Below are 19,444 nucleotides of genomic sequence, written 5' to 3' on the forward strand. Positions count from 1 at the left end.
TGCCTTCCCGAAGTAAGGCTTAAATGCTCTCTCTGGTACAACACTAACAGCTCAGCCCATCTATTGAGAACTTACAACTTGAAAATGCAGGACCAGGTCTTGTACTAGGAAAGGAAGAAGAAAAATCTTCATGTAGAAATAATATAATCTACAGTTGATGCTGGAAAACCTGAAAATATATCATTCAAATGCCATCAATCCATCTAGAATTTCAAAAATCAGCATGAAGAAACAGAAACGCAGGTTTCATTTGATCTTTATTTAGGCCTATTTAAGAAAAGTTGTATCGTATTCAGATAGTCTAACACTGCAAATTAAGATTCTACTGGACCGATAAAACTATTAATATCACCGATTTAAGGCAGCTGTTACATAGTGTTACATTAATATTTCAGTCAGATTGAATTCTTCTTCGGATACATTCATGCAATTAACTTCTACTGCATTTTTACACTGTACTTTGAAATATATAGGATTGTTTGGTTTCCCCATATTAGACCTATCTGGTTAAGCTTTTCTCAAACAATACACAGAATGGACTCATTGTTCTTCTTGGTGGAAGTGAAAAGATTTAATGACTTAATGATTTAATGACTTATTTGATGCAAGAAATGCACATTGAGAATGCCGTGGAGATAAATATACATCTTATATGTGTATGTCACATGCAAGCGTGGAGGAATAGGAATGGAGGTTGAAACATTATTATTATTCTCTGCTAAAATCATTTTCCCCCCATAAAAAACCCAAAAATATCCCTGCACTGAGCAGAGGGCCCATTAAACTTCCTCCTTTCCAAAAGATTCCTCTCCATGCCAACCTCTGTCGGGGATGAGAAATCTTCCATAGAATCATAAACAATCCTCCATGTTGCCTCTATTGTTCAGTCCAATTTCGGCTTTTCTTTTCCTTCTTCAATACCTGAAAACATATGGAGAACAGCTATTAAAAATCTCTGAATGAATAAAAATGAAGAGTTTACTTACTCTAACGCATTGATCTTTCTTTTCCCTCTGTTGCTGTTGTTTCTCCCCTACTTGATCACATGCTCTTGCATGTGTTACCTCACCTGCTGTGAACGAAAAGAGCATCTGCACACCTGATGGCAGTGGTTGTCCAGTAATGAACTGCACAATCCGCCCTCCCTCCGGACTATTTTCAAATCAGCCTAACCCCCTGCCGCACGCTCAGCCTTTGATGGCTGCAGGGGTCTGGGAACAGTTAGTTCCCTCACCTCCTCTGCTTACCTACGAGCAAATTAAAGTAGATGTTATTATAGCTGAAGCTAAGCAGCCAACTTTATTTGAAAGCAAGTTTTTAAAATTGTGTTTCAGAATTCAATAACTTTAACCCCCCCTCCATTTCAGCATTGGATTTTTAAATATATGCAAGTACATCTCCCTTTTTTGAGAGTATGAGAATGAAGAATCAATTACTGTTGATAGGGCACCTCTCTCTTCTTCTAACGGCCATGACTTTCAGTAATATCAGGAGGGCTGAGTTGAGTGTAGGGCTCCTTAAAGAACTTATCCTTGCTGCAGGACTTGTCTCTTTTCTATGCTGAGCAAAGTCTGGGCTGGGCAGCAGATTGTGTTTTTTCTGGCAATGGAAACATTCAGCTATTTCATGTGCCTGTTCCTGGACAATGAATTACTATTGGTATCTGACAAAAGTATTGTTCTTCTGACTAAGCCCTCTCTGCCAGACATCTCAAATACAAATATTTCTTTTGGAGGTTTTCAGGCCTGCTGCATGCTGGAAAAGAAAGACTTCTGAGGACTGAACGCAAAAGAGAAGCAATGTTTGAGAATGCTGAAAGGAAAATCCAGTCACAAGTAAGATCACCTGCTAATGCAATATATGCATACATGGTAGGTACACTGAAAGTCACTTAGAAACATAGTTAATTAATTCCATTACAGGAAACAATAAGACCCATCTGCAGTTAGAAAGCACAACTGCAAAGCTGCCTTGCTGAAAGAAGCAGCACGGAAACAAATGGGTCTGCACATTGCCAGCTGCCCAAGTACAATGGCCCTGGGTGTTGCTGGCAAACCAATGTAATGGAAGAGCCACAGTTGAAGGTTTAACAACCAAAACAAGAGGCTGGGTCCAAAAGATTACAGTGGCTTTACAAGGCTGCTCAAGAGCCAATCTTGAGTCTTTTGCTTTCTGCTGGAAGGAGCTTTTCCAATAGTTTTAAATGAGCTGTTTTATTTGCCTTTTTGAAAGAGCCTCTTTCCTTTCTTCTGAAGCACTCTACTGCAGATGCATCAAATAGAAGATACCCTCAAAACTGTGGACAGACACTGGCTTGTACAAAGGGCAAATTTTTCCTTGCCTACCATGTTTGTGGTTTAACTTGGGAAAACTAACTGCAAATCATTTTGTCAGTAGTGAGGTTTTATTTAATGCATCTCCAGAGGAAAAGGAAAAAAACTCCAAACCCAAACCACCCCCCTCTCACCCCAGAAATCTTCTCATGGCAAACTGCTTTAATTTGCAAGCCTACTGCTCAAAAGCTCCTTTTAAATGTACAGTTTTCAAGTAATATTTTCCCAAGTCTCGCATGGTGACAGACTGGCATTATTTTACATCTCTGCTGTTTGTCGTGTGCCTGCCATACGCTTCAGGTTAGGTTTATGCAAGGTGTTTCAAGCACAGCAAACCAGCAGGTGACTCATGGCATTTTCTGGTTTGCAAGTGCTTGAGCCACAAAGGACTTTGGATCAATATTCTTTAACCAAATCAAGGAAATGATGGAGAGGATAAGGCGGCCATGGTGAACCTTGGAAGAGGTTGGCAGAATGACCCCATTGACGTTAGCTCCTCTAGGGTGGAGGGCCACAAGAACCAGGGATTTTGTTATGCATACTGTGGAATATGTATGCATATTTCCACCATTTTCCACCATTTTCCACCATTTACTTATTCATGGACTTGGTAAGAACATGTGATTCTTCACCACATTATTATTCTTCATACAGGACTTAGGTCAAGTGAGATTATTCCTTGCGGCTGCCTTTTTTAGAAACTTTTTTCCTGAATTAACTTAAATAAGTTAAATAGATGTGAACGTGGCACCAAACTGAGGACTGAAAACCAGACTTGAACACTGTGACCAATGATCGCTGGTTCTAGAGCAAAACCAAAAAGACACTTTATAGCCGGGTGCTAATATGCGCAAATGGCAAGTAAAACTGCTTTGAGCTTCTGGCATTAGGTTTTACCTAGTACTAGAGGACTTGTTAAAAGAGATTTGTGTGTGCAATAAACTACCATGTGAATTTACAGTGTTTTAACCAGTGCACACTAAGTTTCCCAAAAGGGGATACAGGCTGTTCATACGGTCCCAACGTGTTTGGGGCCCAACTAATATAATGACAGAATTCCCATGGAACATGAATTTCACTCCAGTTGTGATTTGCCACTGCGGCAATTATGAATGTTGTTTGCTTATTTTGGGCAATTTGATAAATGAAAACCATCTTTCATAGATTAAAGGAACCTACTTTTAATCTTGTGTTTGTCTTATTTTCCTTTTTCCTCTACTCAGCAATGGGTGGCCCAGGCAGGGTAGATGATGTAGAGTCTGCACAGTTTGCTTACCCCACACTAAGGTGATCTTTCATTCCTTATTTCACTGACATGAACATATTCATTTTTCTTGAGTAAATTTATAAGCAGAAAACACCTTACACCTGAAAATACTAAAAGAATATATTTTTATTTCTAAGTCTAAGCTTACCATTAACAGCATTCCCACAGAATGATACTTTATTCTAGCTGCATTTAATGGGTTCATCAGCTAATAAGTGGGTTGTAAACCAAGTGGGTTGTAAACCTCTCAGGTAATTGCCAACAGCTCTTAAATTAGTATTGGAAGTTATAAAAAAGAATACATATTCATAGCTCATCATGCTCTCCAGCAGCCATTTCGTTCATCCGGCTGCTTTAAAGAGCAAGCAAGCAAGATGTTTCAGAAGAACTGCTGTCATTCTCCTTTGTTTTAGCCAGCTTAAAATCTTCTCAGCTTTCAGGGGAGCATTCTCAAGTCCCGACGGTGTATTTCATCAGTTAATATTCCTAAAACAATACTCACATTTTTGGGTATCCCAGATGTAGTTGTTCAGGACCTCTCCCACCAAGTAGAATATGTTAATTATTACAGTAGCAGCTGCAAAAAAGATTATTTTGACACCTGGGCTGAGGTGCTCAAGAAGCGGGTACACCCACACTCCTGTAACGTGGTGAATCCAGCACACCCTGAAACAAAACAAAAATAACAAGTACTGACTCTTACAGCCCTGTTTTTCTAAAGTGGATTGGGCTATAGGCTTAGCTACTGTAACTGAAAAGCAATTATTTGAAAGGACTGCAAGTTGCAACTGAACTGGAGCACCTGGATGACATCCACCCAGAACAGACATCACAAATGATGAAACTATGACTGATTTCCCACATTCTTACTGCTTTGTTTTAAATTTAATATGAGCAGTTGGCCAATTTTCATGTTCTGATGTAGGCAGGTATTTCCTTACTGCATTTATATTTATGAGGAATACACACCCCTGTTCCGTGCGGCAGCGTGGAAACTGCAGCACCCTCTGTTCCAAGCAGGTTCTTTATCCAAAGAGCATTCAGGGTTCTCCAGCCTCTTCTACACAGCCCAACGCTCTGCTTTCTGTAATGTCCTTCTTTCATTTTGTACTCATTTGTGTGTTTCTGCTGCTTCTCCTTGCTACAGTTTTTGGGTTTGCCAGAAACATATGGTTCAGCTTCTTTTTGAGAGAATAATTTCTTCAGCACCTGTATTTTAGGTTGCTCCTCCTTTTCTTTTGGTCACCTGGTACTATTTGGGATCTAGTCATTTTTCTCTAGGCAGGATAAACATTAAAAAAAAAAAAAAAAAAGAAACCACCTCATCAGTGAAATTCTGCCCAGCTCCACACTCAATATACAGTAAAGGAAAAGGAATGATGGTGGTTTGCTGGTGACAGAGATTTTTAGCATTCAGCTACAGTGGAGATTGTTGGTACACTAACCCAAGAGACAGGGTGTCAGCTTTACTGCAGTGCAGCCTGAAGAAGCACTCCAGATATGTGGTTTCGCTGTGTGTGACTGCAATGGACACCCTTTGAAGGGATAGCTTTTGTGTTGAGATCTGATGTGGTGAGTGGTGAAGTCAGAGGGAGCAGAGCAAGTCCATACGTTCCAGTAGGTGGGAGCTAAGAAAGGCAAATGCTGCCAAACAACTGAGCAAACATCACGGAGGCTAACCGGGAAAAGTGCTCAGTGGAGACACGCTGGTGCCCGTGAGCTGCTGGGCTCTCTTCAAGAATGTAAATCTCTTCCTTTCTGACCTGGCAATTTGAGAGAGAAGCTCACAGTGAAGCACTGCTAGAGAAGACTCAGCAGCTGCACAGACTATTATTGATAGGGATTTCCACGTCCATAAGATTTGCTTCACTTGCTGATACTTCTATTTGTTTAAGGAAGACTTTTGATCTCTAGATCAACAGTCATAAGCTCCTGAAGGGCAGAGACACAGAAGTCCACCCAAAACTGTTACCATAAATGCCTGTCACACAGCAAGTACAGAATCCCTGTTTAATGATTATCCATCACCCTGGAAATGTACATGGTTGTCATAGCTTCCCCCCTCCTTAGGAAAGCTTTTATTACAGCCAAAACCTTAACAGTTGGACACTTCATGTAGGAATTTACATGTGTCAGTAAATTAATCTGCACGATCTAAATGCAGATTAAAAACCCTTTCTCCAAATGAGTTCACATATAGAAGATGATCTCTGTACTTTACAGTTATTTTCCACAACATTCTTCTGTGCCAGAATTAACCTGACAAAATAAAGGTATCTGTGAAAAAATAAAGGGTTCCTTTGTAACCCATGGTAACAGGGGATACCATGTTCCTCTCGATCGAAGGAAAAGATGGGACAGTTGGGTAGAAGGTAATGGGATGTCCTCTACTCCCGGGTTGGCTTAGTGGGGAGTCTATTATTGCCTAACGTTTTTCAGTTTCATTTGCTTTCGGTTTATGATCATTCTGCGAAAGACAAGCTCCAAGGAAAAAGCTTGATAAAAAGACAGTGCTTCTTTTTCACTTACTTTCTCTGGTGTGATGAAACTGCCCAGCACTATAAAGCACCTTTACAGAGGGACTTTTCAAGGGACCTCTAAACTGCACCTATGTAGCCAACTTCATGAACCAAGTAGAAGTGGCATTTACTAGAACGCAATTATGCTGGAAAGAGGGAATATTTTCTAAATCCAACCAATGAGTCACTGATGAGCTCCCAAATGTCAGCGATCTCTGGTTAGTTCAGAGTCTTTGAGTACAGCTCATGCACTCTGCTCTCTGCCGCCCAGCACGGGAGCCCATTCATTGCTTGGCGATACTGCTCATGCGTTGTTCAGTGTAGCTGTTGTACGCCTGTCCCCGGTGCAGCCACACCGTAGGAACTCATGCTTTGAGCACAAGAGGTACCGAGCACCACTTGGGAGACAGTGGTCACAAACCCACCTGATCAGCCGCCCTGATCTTCCTTAAAATGAGTTGTACCACGCCACTCCCTACATCGGGATGGAGTAATGTTAGCCTTCTCTCCACAGAGCAGTGACACACTGACTATTCCTGCACTGCCTATACCACAAACGGGAGCTGCAAAGGGACGACGGCTGCCATGGAAACCTCACCTGATGGCCTTTCTTGGCGGGTTCGTTCCTGCTTGAATACAAGCTATCCCGACGCCGCACAATAAAAGGCTGATCAACCGTAGGCATAAAGCTTCCACACAAGATTGCTGATTACTAATGTTAATGAATGCCTTCAACGTTGCAATTCTAGTAGTCATTATTCCTGTCCAACCTCATTATTAGATAAGCACAGGGGAACATACATTAAGATCTACTTAGGAGTGCAAATCTAGATCCAATTTAAGACCCTGTTATTGAACAGGTATAAAAAAGGGGTCGTTTAGATAAAAATAAATGGAGGAGAAAAAGTTTAAGCTAAAACTGGACCAGCTACTTTTAAGAAGATAAAATAAACTTGGACCTCCCTGTGTTTTGGTTCCATGGCAGCCCATGTAGACATAACCATGTGTTTTCAAAGATGAATGTGTTACAGGTCATCGAGCTCATTTAGCCATTTGTTAGAACTGGTAAGAAAAGAAGGAATGAAAATATTCACACACTGTATTCAAATTAAAGTGTCTGTTAAAAGAAGTAGTGATTTTCAGAAATTTTCAACCAGCTGGTGTAGAAATCAGAAAAAGCTATTTGAAAACACACAATATTGCTTCTTTTTAACAAATCTGTCAAAAATTTGACTTTGTCGCTGTTTTTCACTTCTAGTATACAGTAGATGCTGTATCTCTCCTAGCAAAGTAATCAGGAGGAAATGAAAACTAGGCAGAGAAGATACATGTGTATTTATTCTTTGGCTATAGATCTTTTGTTAATGAGTAAAAGTAACTACAAAAAATTGTCAGAACCTTGTGGTATATGTGTGCTCTACCTGTCGTTTTGAGTAATGCAGCTGTTACAACAGCATGTGTAAAACTTAGTCCTGGTAGAAGCAAGCTCAACACGTGGATATAATGGCAGATAACCATGACACCCGAAAGACTTTGCAATGGGAGACATGTTGCAGAAAATGGTTGCTGCTTCATGATGGCTTCTCTCAGCCACAGGAGTCTCGATATACTTGCACAAGCATCACAGCTTGGCGGCACATTGTGGTCTGAACTCTGAGAGTCTCCACCCATTTCCTGCCCAAGTTGAGTCCTTCAGCGAAATCTGCAGCCAAACAACAATCAGTACTACGTGTTCTGGAAACGGGAATGACTAGATGAGGGGCTGTGTAATTTTTCAAGAGCAGTGAATGAAAGGACACAGAATAATAATGCATGTCATAAAATGGCTGAAGAGCTCCCAGTGCTCTTCCTCGTAACAGAAGCAGCACTTCAACAGAACTCAGAGACAAGAAATATCTTTCTGCATGTTACCCAATTAACCTCTGGAATGCTCTACCCTATCTTTCAGCGATGCATCACTGAAATCAAGATATTCAAAAAAGTTTTGAAGTATAAAATTTTGGAAGTCTAGTCTACTCCTCTTCTCTGGCCTGTATCATGCAACTCTAGCAAGCTTCTGAAGTCAGGAGACTGGACAAGCAATAAGAATGTGTATAGTTATGCTTACGTTCAAAGAGTACAAGGGATATAAATCATCAAGACTGAAGGATCCAAGCATCTACTTTTTGACACAGGTGTTGGGAGAAAACTTTCCTTACAGTCTGGTTATTCCAAAATGGCCTGCTATATCTTCTCCTGAAGTATCTGCCATTAGCTACATCTAGCTACAGCTAGAGCCTGGATACATGACTACTCTGATCTACTGTGGCAGTTCCTTTCTGGTTACTTCTTGCAGCAGCAAATCCTTTCCCACACCTTCTGTGCTGTTCAGGTTTCCACCGTCTGGCAGAAAGGATGGCTGAATCCTTGGTCCCAAACAAATCCTAGGCCAGTTCCCTTTGTGGCTACTCTTTACCACACAACAGAACATGGGCATTTTCTATGTTTTTATTTCATGATCTTTCCTAGCATCGCTCTCTTCCACAGAAAGGGAGAACTTTACCCAGAACTATTGAATTGTGGAACGTCTCCCACAGGAGGTGATGGGCTTACAGCAGCTGAGTCATTCAAAACTTGAACGAACAAATCATTTGTGGTTATAGAGTAGGGACCAACCCTGTGCTTTCAGAGGCAGGAGCACAATGACCAACACTAGATCTGTTCTACCTTTGATTTCTAATACCAACTGATGTGAGACACATTTTCATAAATCCTTATGATTTCCCTCCCTCCCCAAAAAACATAGGACAGCTTGTTCTGCATCTGATCAGAAGTGTTAAGATCTCAGCCACATTAAGATGCTAGGCTTCTTACAATAGCGCCAGCCAGGCCTAAGTTACCTACACCAGGAATGTACATTGTTTAGAAGTTTTAAAGACTAAAAAATAAGTCCAATAAACAGTCATCAGTTAGGAACTAACAGCAATCATCCTGTCTTGTTCCAGTTTCTTCTCCATTGATCTGAGTGGTGCTGAACAATACGTGGGTCATGTGGGACTGTGCTACTGGTATGGAGAGGCTTACGCAGTCAGAAGAAGACAAGTCCTGCAACTGCAGCAGCAAATAATTTCACATGCAAAACATACTCAGCATGACACGGTGCTGGCATCCTCTGCGATTAACAAAGCTTAGCAGAAATTTGTGTTTATGTACAGGTAGCTAGAATGACAGAAACTCTGCAGATTCGCTGTAAGGTGTTGTCATCTTTGGAAGTCATCTATTTTGATAAATAATATTTCATTTTAAATATAGTAATGGTTGCTATGCCTTCCTGAGCTATATTTTAAGGAGCTGCACAAGCAAGTGAGAATGTATTATCCATGCATGTCATCTGTGATTGTACTGTTTCTTTGACTGAAACATTTGAGGATGTGGAGGTGGAGGGGAGCCAGAATGTAACAGTCCATAATGGCTATGTCAGACCTAACAGACTGAGGATCCATCCAGCCTTCTCTTGCTGAAAGCACTTCTGCTCTCCCACCCTTCTTCTGGGTCAGGTACAGGGGACGCTAATCTTCTCCTGGCCTATTTCTGCTGTTTCTACTTCTTCCTACTCTTTCCTGTTCTGAGTAGCTCTGGCTCCAACTCTTTTCTCCTCCTCTGCATTGTCTCATCTATCACCCACCTCTCCATCAGCCTTCCACTCTGATTTCAAAGCCTGTCTCTCTCTCCCCCTCCTGGCTTTTCCCACTTACTTGCATGATTTCAGCTTTCAAGCTGCTGACCTGTGAGCTGCACATTTCCTTACCCATTTCTCTTTTAATCCATGGTTCTAGTTCATCTCTTTTACTTGCTTCAAGGACTTTTCACTTGTTTTTCCCTCAACCACCGATTCCTCTGACCTCTATTGAACTTCTGTCCCCAGTGCTCACTTCCAAAAGCATTCGTGACCCCCTCCCTACACACAGACCCTCAGCACACCCTAGCACAGCCATGCTGTGTCTCTCCTGCTCCATCGGCGCCAGCCACCTCAGAAATCCTTCTGGTTTCTCAATCCTGCCCTTCTTTATTGATATGGCTGTCAATTCCCACCAAGCTTCATGCTCTAACTCTCCACCTCTCTCTTCTGAATGTCAAGATTTGTCCTAGCAGCCTGCACTCTTATCCCTTTGCCAACATCTCTCTTTCTGATCCTCCTCTCCTTCTATGGAGAATTGCTAGTGGAAATCCTACAGCAAGGCTGACAGCATCGATCTCAAATTCATTCCAAATTCTCAGTGTACATTCCTTTCTTAAATTCGTTCAAGAAGAATTCAGCAAATTACCCCATCTAAACACTCTCCCTTGGCAAATCTACAGAACTCTCCTAAAGTCACTTCAAGAGAAACTTTATTTTCAAATGAAAGTTTAAAGGTACCTGAGCTCTTTAAATGGATTTATCAAAGAATGAAAGAATGAATCAAGTCCAAGCTTGGCACATGTGGATTTGAGAAAGCAACGAGAGAGCAGATCAAGTCTTTTGCTCCCAAACATGTAGCCCAGCATGACTAGAGCAGGGGAGTCAGGTTCTTAGGGTCTGTTTTTTTGGCATCCTCAAGCGCTCAAAAGCAGAGGGAACAAGAAAACCATTTTAAATAAACGTATTTGTCTCAGTTTATTTTAGGGACATATTAGGCTCTGATATTAGTTACCATGAGGTCATTCTTATTACAAGGAGCAACACATTTCTGGCTCTTTTCTGCTCCTTGACAACCAACTCCATACACCCATTGGCAGTATTTTCTGGTAGTACTGGCAAGCTCTTGGGTTTTCTTAGCACTGTCTAGATTTAACAATTCAATACAAATTGTGACCTTTTCAAGCCACGCTAAATAAAGCCAATCGGCCTTTCCTGTCTTATCCCATGGCCTTGATCCTGAAAGTCCACGTATGGTCTGTGACAGGCAATGCAAATCTATGAGTGCGCTGCCTGGGCACAGTTCTGTAAGAGTAAGGGAGAGCTCCCCCTCGCAGAGAGCTCATGAGCTAAGTGTGCCTACTCAAATGCTCTCTGACTGAAGGGAGAGAATGCAAAAAAACCAGAAAGAAAAATAGAAAAAGGTTTTACTCTTCAAGAAAGGATGTTTCTCAGATAACATGTCTCTGAATAATGCTCAAGGGATATCAAGTTATTTAGCTATGTTCTTCCAACTTCAGTGATTCCATTCAGAATTGTTTGTCTGTTTTCTCATTTATCAAATATATATAATAAAAGCTTGCTACTCCACCATCTCTTCCATATGTGAAAGATTCAGTCACATATGAAATAAAACAGAAGCTCTCCTCTACTTGGAGTTGAAAAAAATGCATTAACAAAATCAAACCTAAACAATATCCTCCTGTATGCTCCTTTACAGTACAAAGTGCGACGTGATACATAAATCATGTAGCGTGGTAAGAAGGTTTCAGCTGAGATGGGGAGAGAGTTCAAAATTCAAGGGCAAAACATAGACAACATCTGATTAGCAACTGTCTCCACTTTATCCTGAGAGAGTTGCAGTGAAAACACTTCTGCTGAGGGAAGAATAACGTAGGGAGAAGGACAAATTCTCAAGCGGCAGATCCCTAACTTCTAGGTAAAAAAACATAAACCAAGAACTAAGCCCCAGCAGGGGACCCATGGACAACCAAAGCTACAAAGGAAGGATGTTCCACCAGGCTGTATGTAACTAGGTCATTTGCAGGTGTAGTCTCATTTTAATGCACTGTGCTAACCTTGAGAGGTCTAAAAGGTACACCAACAGGGCAGCAAATCTGAATTAAGCAATTCCAAACCCTCTAAGTGATTAAGGTCTCTCCTTCAATGTGGTCACTTAGCAGCAGGAAGATAGTGGACCTCAGCTGTGAAAGGTAGGCACACTCTGAGTGAGAGGGATGAAAAAATCCCACTTTTCATACTTTCTGGTAGATTTTTCCAACCTGTGAATGTCAAGTACATTGTATTGGTATCATCGAGCCAAGATTTGGCCTGCAGCCTCAACCAAATCTTGGATAGAGGCTTCAATAACACTTGTAGGCTGAAGACATGCAGAACTTGCAGATGATGGCACGTGTAGCCTGTGTCTGCCTCCCGTCTTCCCCAAAGACCTTCTTTCATAAGAGTAGAAGGAGAAATGGGCTGTAAGTGCAGAATTTAGCAGGATGACCTTTAGGCTGAATAAGCAATTGTCTTAGACCATCTTTAGAGAAATCACAACTTGGAAGAAGGTGAGTCACTTGAGAGTAGCCCTATCCATTTTGGAAATAATGTACATGTAGGCAAAACCAATAAACACCAAAGCAAAGGGAGCTGATCATAGGCTGTAACTGCGTATCTGCTTAGTAGTTAATTTCTTAATGCAGAATCTTCTTTCCTTGCTTTACCTGTCCTACAATTTCCTTTTACTTTGTACTTTTAGCTGTAGGATGTAGATGCACTGTAGTGGGCAGGATCAAGCCATATGAGTATCACACTGATACTGTAACAGCTTCTTAAAAGATTTTAAGGAACCTCTGGTTTTATTTCACTTGCAGAACTGGATTGTTTCAGTTTTCTATTCCTATTGAATACTATCGCATGTGCCTACTGAGACGATTTTGAGAAAACAGGAGTTGCCATAGCGGGTCAGATCACAGGTACAGTAACTCTGCCAACCTGTCTCTAGGCACCCTTCAGAGGAAGGTTGAGAAATACCACAGTTATGCATTATTATATATGGGTTAAAAAAAAAAAATTCCTTTCTCCTGAAGGAATCATTATGGGGCTTTTTGCATGAGGCTGTCCTTATCTTACAATTACAAATATTATTTTTTTTTAAGAAGGATATGTATGTTTATAAAAGCAAATGGCAGAATGTGACTGTTGCCCTGGGACAGAACATCCCTCTTCAGCTGGATTACTAGCATTTTATGATCACTCAGTGTGTGGATATGTATGAATTGTCTCTTTCATTGGACCAAAGGGGCAAGTTGCGTAGTTGAAGCAGTATGGCAGTACTGCCTTGAGCCTGTGTTCCTCTCTCATTAGTTTTATCTCACTTGACTGGTGGAAAAAGCAGTATTATCCACAATTTTGGAAAATATCCTCTTAGCTGAGGGAAGGGTGTTGTGAGGCGAGAAGGAAGAATATGAGAAATAAAGAGAGGGTCATGAAATGTTTGCGGAAAGGATAGAGGATATACGGTATCAAAGGAGCATTGTAAATAAAACAAAGGTTTAGTGAAAATAAAATGCTAGAATGACCAAAGTAAATAAACTCTGTCATGTAAGTCAGGTGCTTGAATAGGAACTGACTAAAAACTTAATTTAATGTTGTGTAAGAAAGGTTATTTCTATTTTAGTTTAATTTTTTACAAACATTTGCATTTTTAAAAACAAACTTCAGAGTGTTTGGATTACTGGTTTATTCTGTAATCAATTTTACAGAAAGAATTTATGAACTAGTAAAGAAAAAAGACAGTGTTCTATCTTTTCTGTTGCCGCTTAAATACTGATGCAGGAAATCATTTGCCTACTCTCAATTTTATTTGATAGAACAAAAACCTTAAGCAATAAAACTAAGGTCCAAGAAAAACATTTAGCTTGAAAAAAGGTTGAAAAATGTACCCTTGGAAAGACCACTGCTTACATGGGATTGTTCAACAAATTCCTGTTGTGTGAGGTTTGGCATATACTTTCTAAAAATATCAGCATCTGGGGAAACCAGACAAAGCCCAGGTCTTGGACCAAACAAGGCATGCAGAGTGAATCTGTTAGCGATTATATCCATAATGAAATATGTGCCCAAATTTAGCAGGACAAAACCCCCAATACAATATGAAAACACAGCGTGTACAAACCTTACCATAAAATATAGCCAACAGCGAAGGTGCACACTGCAGCCAGTCCACAGGTCCTGCTGGGATACTGATGATGTGTTGTTCTCATCTCGATTAATACAAAGGGCAAAACTGTTGTATGCTGAAAGAAAGAAAACAACGGGGGAAAACCAGGTGAATTACAAAAAGTTGAGGACAATTTCTTGATGTTCTAGAAAGACAAGGTAAAATGACTCTATAAAGTTGATCAATAACCCAAACAATATTGTTGCTATAATGTCCAATTGTTCGAGAGAGCAGAGGAAAACTGAGTGAGCAGAATGTACTTTTCCTTTTGGCCAGGAATGCAAGCGGATACTCAGTAAGTAAAAACGGGATGTGGCATGAGGGGCGTGGGTCCCAGCCCCAGTCTGGCCTTGCAATCTTTGCCACATCACAAAATTATTTTGACCATTCAAGTTAGGAGGCAATGCATCTGATTTTCAGAGACTCTAGGCACAAACAATGCCAAATGAATGAATATAAATTGAAGTATTTAATGCTTCTGAGAATTAGGTTTAAATGTATCTCAATCTGGGGACTTGAAAACAGGGGACATATTTTCAAATGATAGCCTCAATACCTCTGTTTTCTCCATCTGTAAGACGGGAGCAATTATCTTCTTTGGAAAGGTGTTGTGAATCTTAATTTGTTAGTTGTTGTGCAAAATCGTTTTAGATTCCCAAATGAAACATATGAAAGCCAAAGCTGTAAAAACCATTTTCAGCCACTTGTCTTTACTTAGCTGTGAAAGTCCTTATTTTGTCATTTTTCCATACACATTTCCTACACTGCCCCTTCTGAGAAGGTCTGTTCATCCAATTAATGTCAGCAGCATGAAAAATTGCATCTAGCCTGCCCCCAACACTCGATGTCTAGATTTCAGAGTGCTGGCAGGCATGAAAATATACATAAGTGAAGCACAAATGTGCCAGGAAATAAACCCCCTCTTTTCTCAATACACAGCTCACCTAGAACCAGCATTATTGGTGACTTCAGAAACATACCCTGCCTTACCACCATGGGGACAAGTTATCGCTCGTGTCTAAAGGGAATTACTTTGGTTAACAGCTTGGCCCTGGGGCTTGGTGTGACTGCGACTGTGAACTCTCCTGCCCAGTCCACAGGGAGGTCTGCAGGTGCAAGGACTGCAAGGGAAGCCTAAGCCCTAAACCAGGCTCAATCCTTCCCCAAGCACTTGATCACCAACTGGAAAAGAAAGTTATGGCTTACGTTGGCCACGTTCTGCCATCAGATGCGCACGTGTAGTTCTGGGGGCAGCTGGAGGGCCAGATTTGTAAGTTTGTCATAATTATGCTGTAAACTCACACCGATTTTCACCAACGTGAAGGCAGGACAGACATAGAGTAGAAATATCCTTGCGTGGATAAGAGGTCCAAATGAGAGGAAACAGAGCAGGGTCTGAGCCTTTAACAACTGTGGAGAAGGAAGAATTGTTTGAATGGGAAATGATAAGATAATGGAAATGCTCTGGCTCAGAGATGTAACGTAATTTGAATTGGATAACTGCTCTGATTTTCAAGGCATTAATAATTAATGACTGGCATTTGGAGAATGTCAGGTGGATAATACAGCAGTTAGGGGAGCTTCCAGTTTCTTCATCTTTTAAAAACTTCTTCCGCCCCCATCCCTTTAAACAATGTAAATCAGCATCAAGGGAAAAAGACGTTTTACATGTGGTCTGCAATAGAGGTGCCCACTAGTAGAGGAGAGGTCTATAAACTGTGCAGGACCTTCAGAGTCCATTAACAGGGACTGACAGCAAAGCAAGCCCTGGAGATTCACCTGTACGTCTTACATCTGTATGAAAAAGGTCTTCAGACAGAGATCAGTACCTCACTCTGCATAGCCCCCAAAGCAGGGTAGCTGGAGGTTGTGCAAATGTCTCCTGCCCTGCGCAAACATCTCCTGCCCTGCCTCCATAACCTCTTCAGAGAAAAAACCAGAAGACAACAAAGACTTTTAACTCCAAACCCCACCCTTGATATTTCTTGAACAAGGTATTCTTGTCATCCAGTCACTTAGTCTTAACTCTTCACTACATGGATGATGGTTACAGAGCTTGTGAGCTCCGTTTCTCAATTGAAATGTTTACCGCTTTAGATACTGCTTGTTGATGCGCTCTTCATTGATGCTAACAACTCAACAGTTTGCCAATTAAAAAGTGGTTAAAATAATTTCAGCAATCAACCCTTAATCTAGAGTCCTCTTCTCCTTTCCCTCCTCCCAGTTCCTGTGGTTTTATAATAAAATAGGTCATTATTTTCCTAAATTCTCCCTTCTGCTCTTTTCTAAAGGTAGGGGGGGAAAGAAGAGGATAATGAGCTGTATCACTAAAGAGTTTATGTACAAAATCCTGTCAAAAGTACAGTGCAATTATAAGTATAAGGAGAAAATCAGAGACATGTATCTTTGATCTTCGTCTGTTACAGCAAATGTCGATGCTACCTGCAAACACTGCAGTTCTACAAATCCAGAGTATGAACTTTGGTTTAAAATGTTCTAGTGAAACTGCCACTTTAAAAAGCTGTTTCAGATGCTTTACCCAAACTACAACCAAGATAAAATTTCCCTTTCCTCCATTTCAGCCCCTCCAAAAACCTTAATTTAAAAAACATGAAATCTTGTAGGCAGGGATACCTTCTGTCAAACAGTGCCAATTAAAACTCTGGAGCTATAAATACCAAACTTGAATCAGACTGGCACCTGGACTGAAGCCTAGTGAAGGTGAGCAGGGGTCAAATGTGCTTGGAGTGGGATCCATCAGGGCTGGGAAAGCTGCAGGAGGCCAGAAATTTCATACCCTCTAATGTTTTTGCCACCTGATTTCTGAATAAACTTGGGCCAATGGGAATCTGAGACTTAGAGAGAAAGTAACATTGGTGCTTCCTTGACTTGTTTGTTGAAGATCACGCTGTGCTGATCAAAGATGCCCAACTGGTATCTCTGGCACTGCTCCCTTTTACTTACTGGCAGGCTGGAGGACAGCACAACATTTCTCACCTTGTTTGTCAAAGCATCTCCAGGGGCTTACTTGTGAGAAGACTAAGGAATGAGGAAGTGCAAATAACAAGGAGGTTTAAATGGTGAGGATGATTAGCGGCTCTAACAGCTTTCCAGTAATTGTTATTTTGCACCATTTAAAGTCTTTAAGAAAAGGGCAAATTTATAATTAGAGTATAATGACTAGTATAGTATTGTAATAGTAGTAAACTATGCTAGAACTAGTTATCAATCTGTATTGATAAGGCACTTTTATTATGGACTAAGTATTTACAAGCAAAACTGCATTTTTACCTGGACAGCTTATTCTGCTCCCACTGAGACCAGCTGCTCCTGTGAGACAGTTTTACCTGTATGACCATGCTGACACTGGAGACTTGAGCTGAGCAATGCTGCGGGTATGTCAGGGAGCACCCTCTCCGTCAGCCGGGAAGGCGACACTCGCTGCACGTGTGCCCTGAGGTGACCGCAGGCTTGGGGTAAGGGGTAGCCCCCAGCCCTGCTGGGGCAGCAGCAAGGGAGCTAACGAACCCTATCGTTAGCAGGAGCTCTTAGCTTGGGCTCCGTAACTCTATCTACTTGCAAGAAAAGGTAGCCTGTCAGCTTCTCCTGCTGCGACTGTGGTGCTGCCTGCCAAGGTGTCCTCCCAGCCACAAACCCCTTTTTCTCCGGAGGGCCAAGGCAGTGACCCTCAGACCCATTTTTAACCCCTCTCTGAAGGTTCCATCTGCCAAGACCACCTTGTGAGTTGAAGTGTGTCCGTAAGCCCCCATTACCTGGCCGCAGCATTGCCCTGCTCAGACCCCTCGTGCCCCGTCACGGTCTGTCCCTGCAGCAGGGAAGGGAGCTTTGACAGATCTTTATGCTTGCTAGGTCTGCTAGCAAGTGCTGGTCTCTGCAGAGCAGCAAGCTGCGATTTCCTCCCCATTTTGTGTCCACCACACAGCACTGCTTCCTGAGGTCCTATCATCTACAAGTGGGGAAGAAATTTGGCTTGCCCAATCTTCAACTGCTGGTAACGATGCATGAAAACAGAGAGAAACCAGCCCAACGCGCGGAGCTCTGGTGGAATTTGCAGGAAGGTTATAATATGGAGAATTTGATCCAGAAAACACTCGGGATACTGACTCCAAAGGAGCAACCTCTGAGTAAAGCTGAATTAGCACACACTGCAAAAAAGCCACCCCGAGACCTGCAGGTGGATTAATTCCTAGAACCACTGCCATTGCTTCCTGAGAGAAACTCTGTCATTAATGACTCTTTAAAAGATATTTTTAAAATACGCACCACCTCCCACATGGTATATATGTGCCTAATGACATCTGAGACTGGAAAATCACATTACGAATAGGCAGCACATCTGTAACGTTGGCTTGACAAGTTGAGATTAGATGGAGAACTGTGCTTCCCCATTTTAGGTGTGTGCTGCAACAGGTAGTTGGAAAAAAAGATTTTATGCAAATCAGGTACATTAAGAATGAGTTTTGTAATAATCTTTAGGCAAATTAAGTGCTCATTCTTGAAAGCCTGATTATATATTTTATCTTCCAACCAGTAAGAGCTGCTTTTTTTAACACTGTTTTCATCAATACCTTGCTTGGCCTTTTCTCCTCCCTTAACTGTGTTTTAAAGGGAATGTTAAAGCTTTTTGAAAGGTGCTAAATTGACAGCTTTGTACATTGGTATCTTCTGCCTTTAGCACAAATATGGCAATGCTATCTTCCCAAGTCAGCCCATCCTGATCTGTAAAGACTGTCCAGAACTACCTTTACGACAAGGAGTTCAGTCTAAAAAAGCATCCGCTTTCTCAGATGTCCAGTCAGTATGCAGAAGTTCTGCAGGTGAAACCGTTTGGGGATCACATAAATTGTGATTATAATTCACTTCAACTAAAAGAAGACTGTGACTTGTTACTCAATTTGATCAGACTAAAAACTACAGGGTATGGGACATTTTAGTTCAATGGAAATACTGTGGATCTCTACTGAGAGGGCTTCAGTGTGATATTCAGCCCATGCTCTTAAGAGCCTGCGAAAGCCCAGTGAGAATAAAGGAGGCCTTGCAGCTTTGATGTCACCAACATTATAACTGATGGACTGGGAGCCTTCTGGAACTGCTGGTGCTCCCTGGAACAAGGAGGCTGCAGGTGGGTCTTCACCCACAGAACTTATGCAGCCCGGGACCCGGAGGGCTGTGTCCATCACGCGAAGCTGCGTCCGCGTCGAAGCCTCTGCCCTGGCAGGGGCAGCTGCTCCAACATCTGCTGGGGAAACTGCCCTGCGGCAGACCACCACCGTGCCCGAGACTTATACTGGTACGGATTTGACGGAGGCCCCCTTCTTTGCACCCTGCTGTGTGAGCTGCTGTGCAACTGCTGCATCTGCCGGCTGCCTCTGCTTTCTCTCTTTCTAAATTCCTGTCTAAAACCTAGTTTCCATCAGTAGGATG

At 41.7% G+C, this 19,444-nt stretch overlaps 1 protein-coding gene across 1 annotated transcript; it reads right to left on the reverse strand.

The window, feature by feature from the left end:
* Positions 1-250: 250 nt before the first annotated feature.
* On the reverse strand, positions 251-17,358 carry LOC104073052 (androgen-induced gene 1 protein-like). Its single transcript, XM_009572705.1, has 4 exons — positions 17,347-17,358; positions 13,960-14,075; positions 4,103-4,266; positions 251-921 (listed from the first exon to the last, which is right to left on the reverse strand). The coding sequence occupies exons 1-4, from the start codon at positions 17,356-17,358 to the stop codon at positions 884-886; spliced, it is 330 nt and encodes a 109-aa protein (XP_009571000.1). The 3' UTR covers positions 251-883.
* Between the last annotated feature and the right edge of the window lie 2,086 nt (positions 17,359-19,444).

The sequence above is a fragment of the Fulmarus glacialis genome, unplaced genomic scaffold (genome assembly GCF_000690835.1).
Source record: "Fulmarus glacialis isolate BGI_N327 unplaced genomic scaffold, ASM69083v1 scaffold36412, whole genome shotgun sequence".
Taxonomy (NCBI): Eukaryota; Metazoa; Chordata; class Aves; order Procellariiformes; family Procellariidae; genus Fulmarus; species Fulmarus glacialis.

Coding starts and splice junctions, on each gene's coding strand:
- LOC104073052 (XM_009572705.1), bottom strand. Junction 4,267..13,959: donor GCTGTTGGCTATATTTTATG/GTAAGGTTTGTA, acceptor GTTTTGTTTCAG/GGTGTGCTGGATTCACCACG. Junction 922..4,102: donor CATCTGGGATACCCAAAAAT/GTGAGTATTGTT, acceptor ATATGTTTTCAG/GTATTGAAGAAGGAAAAGAA.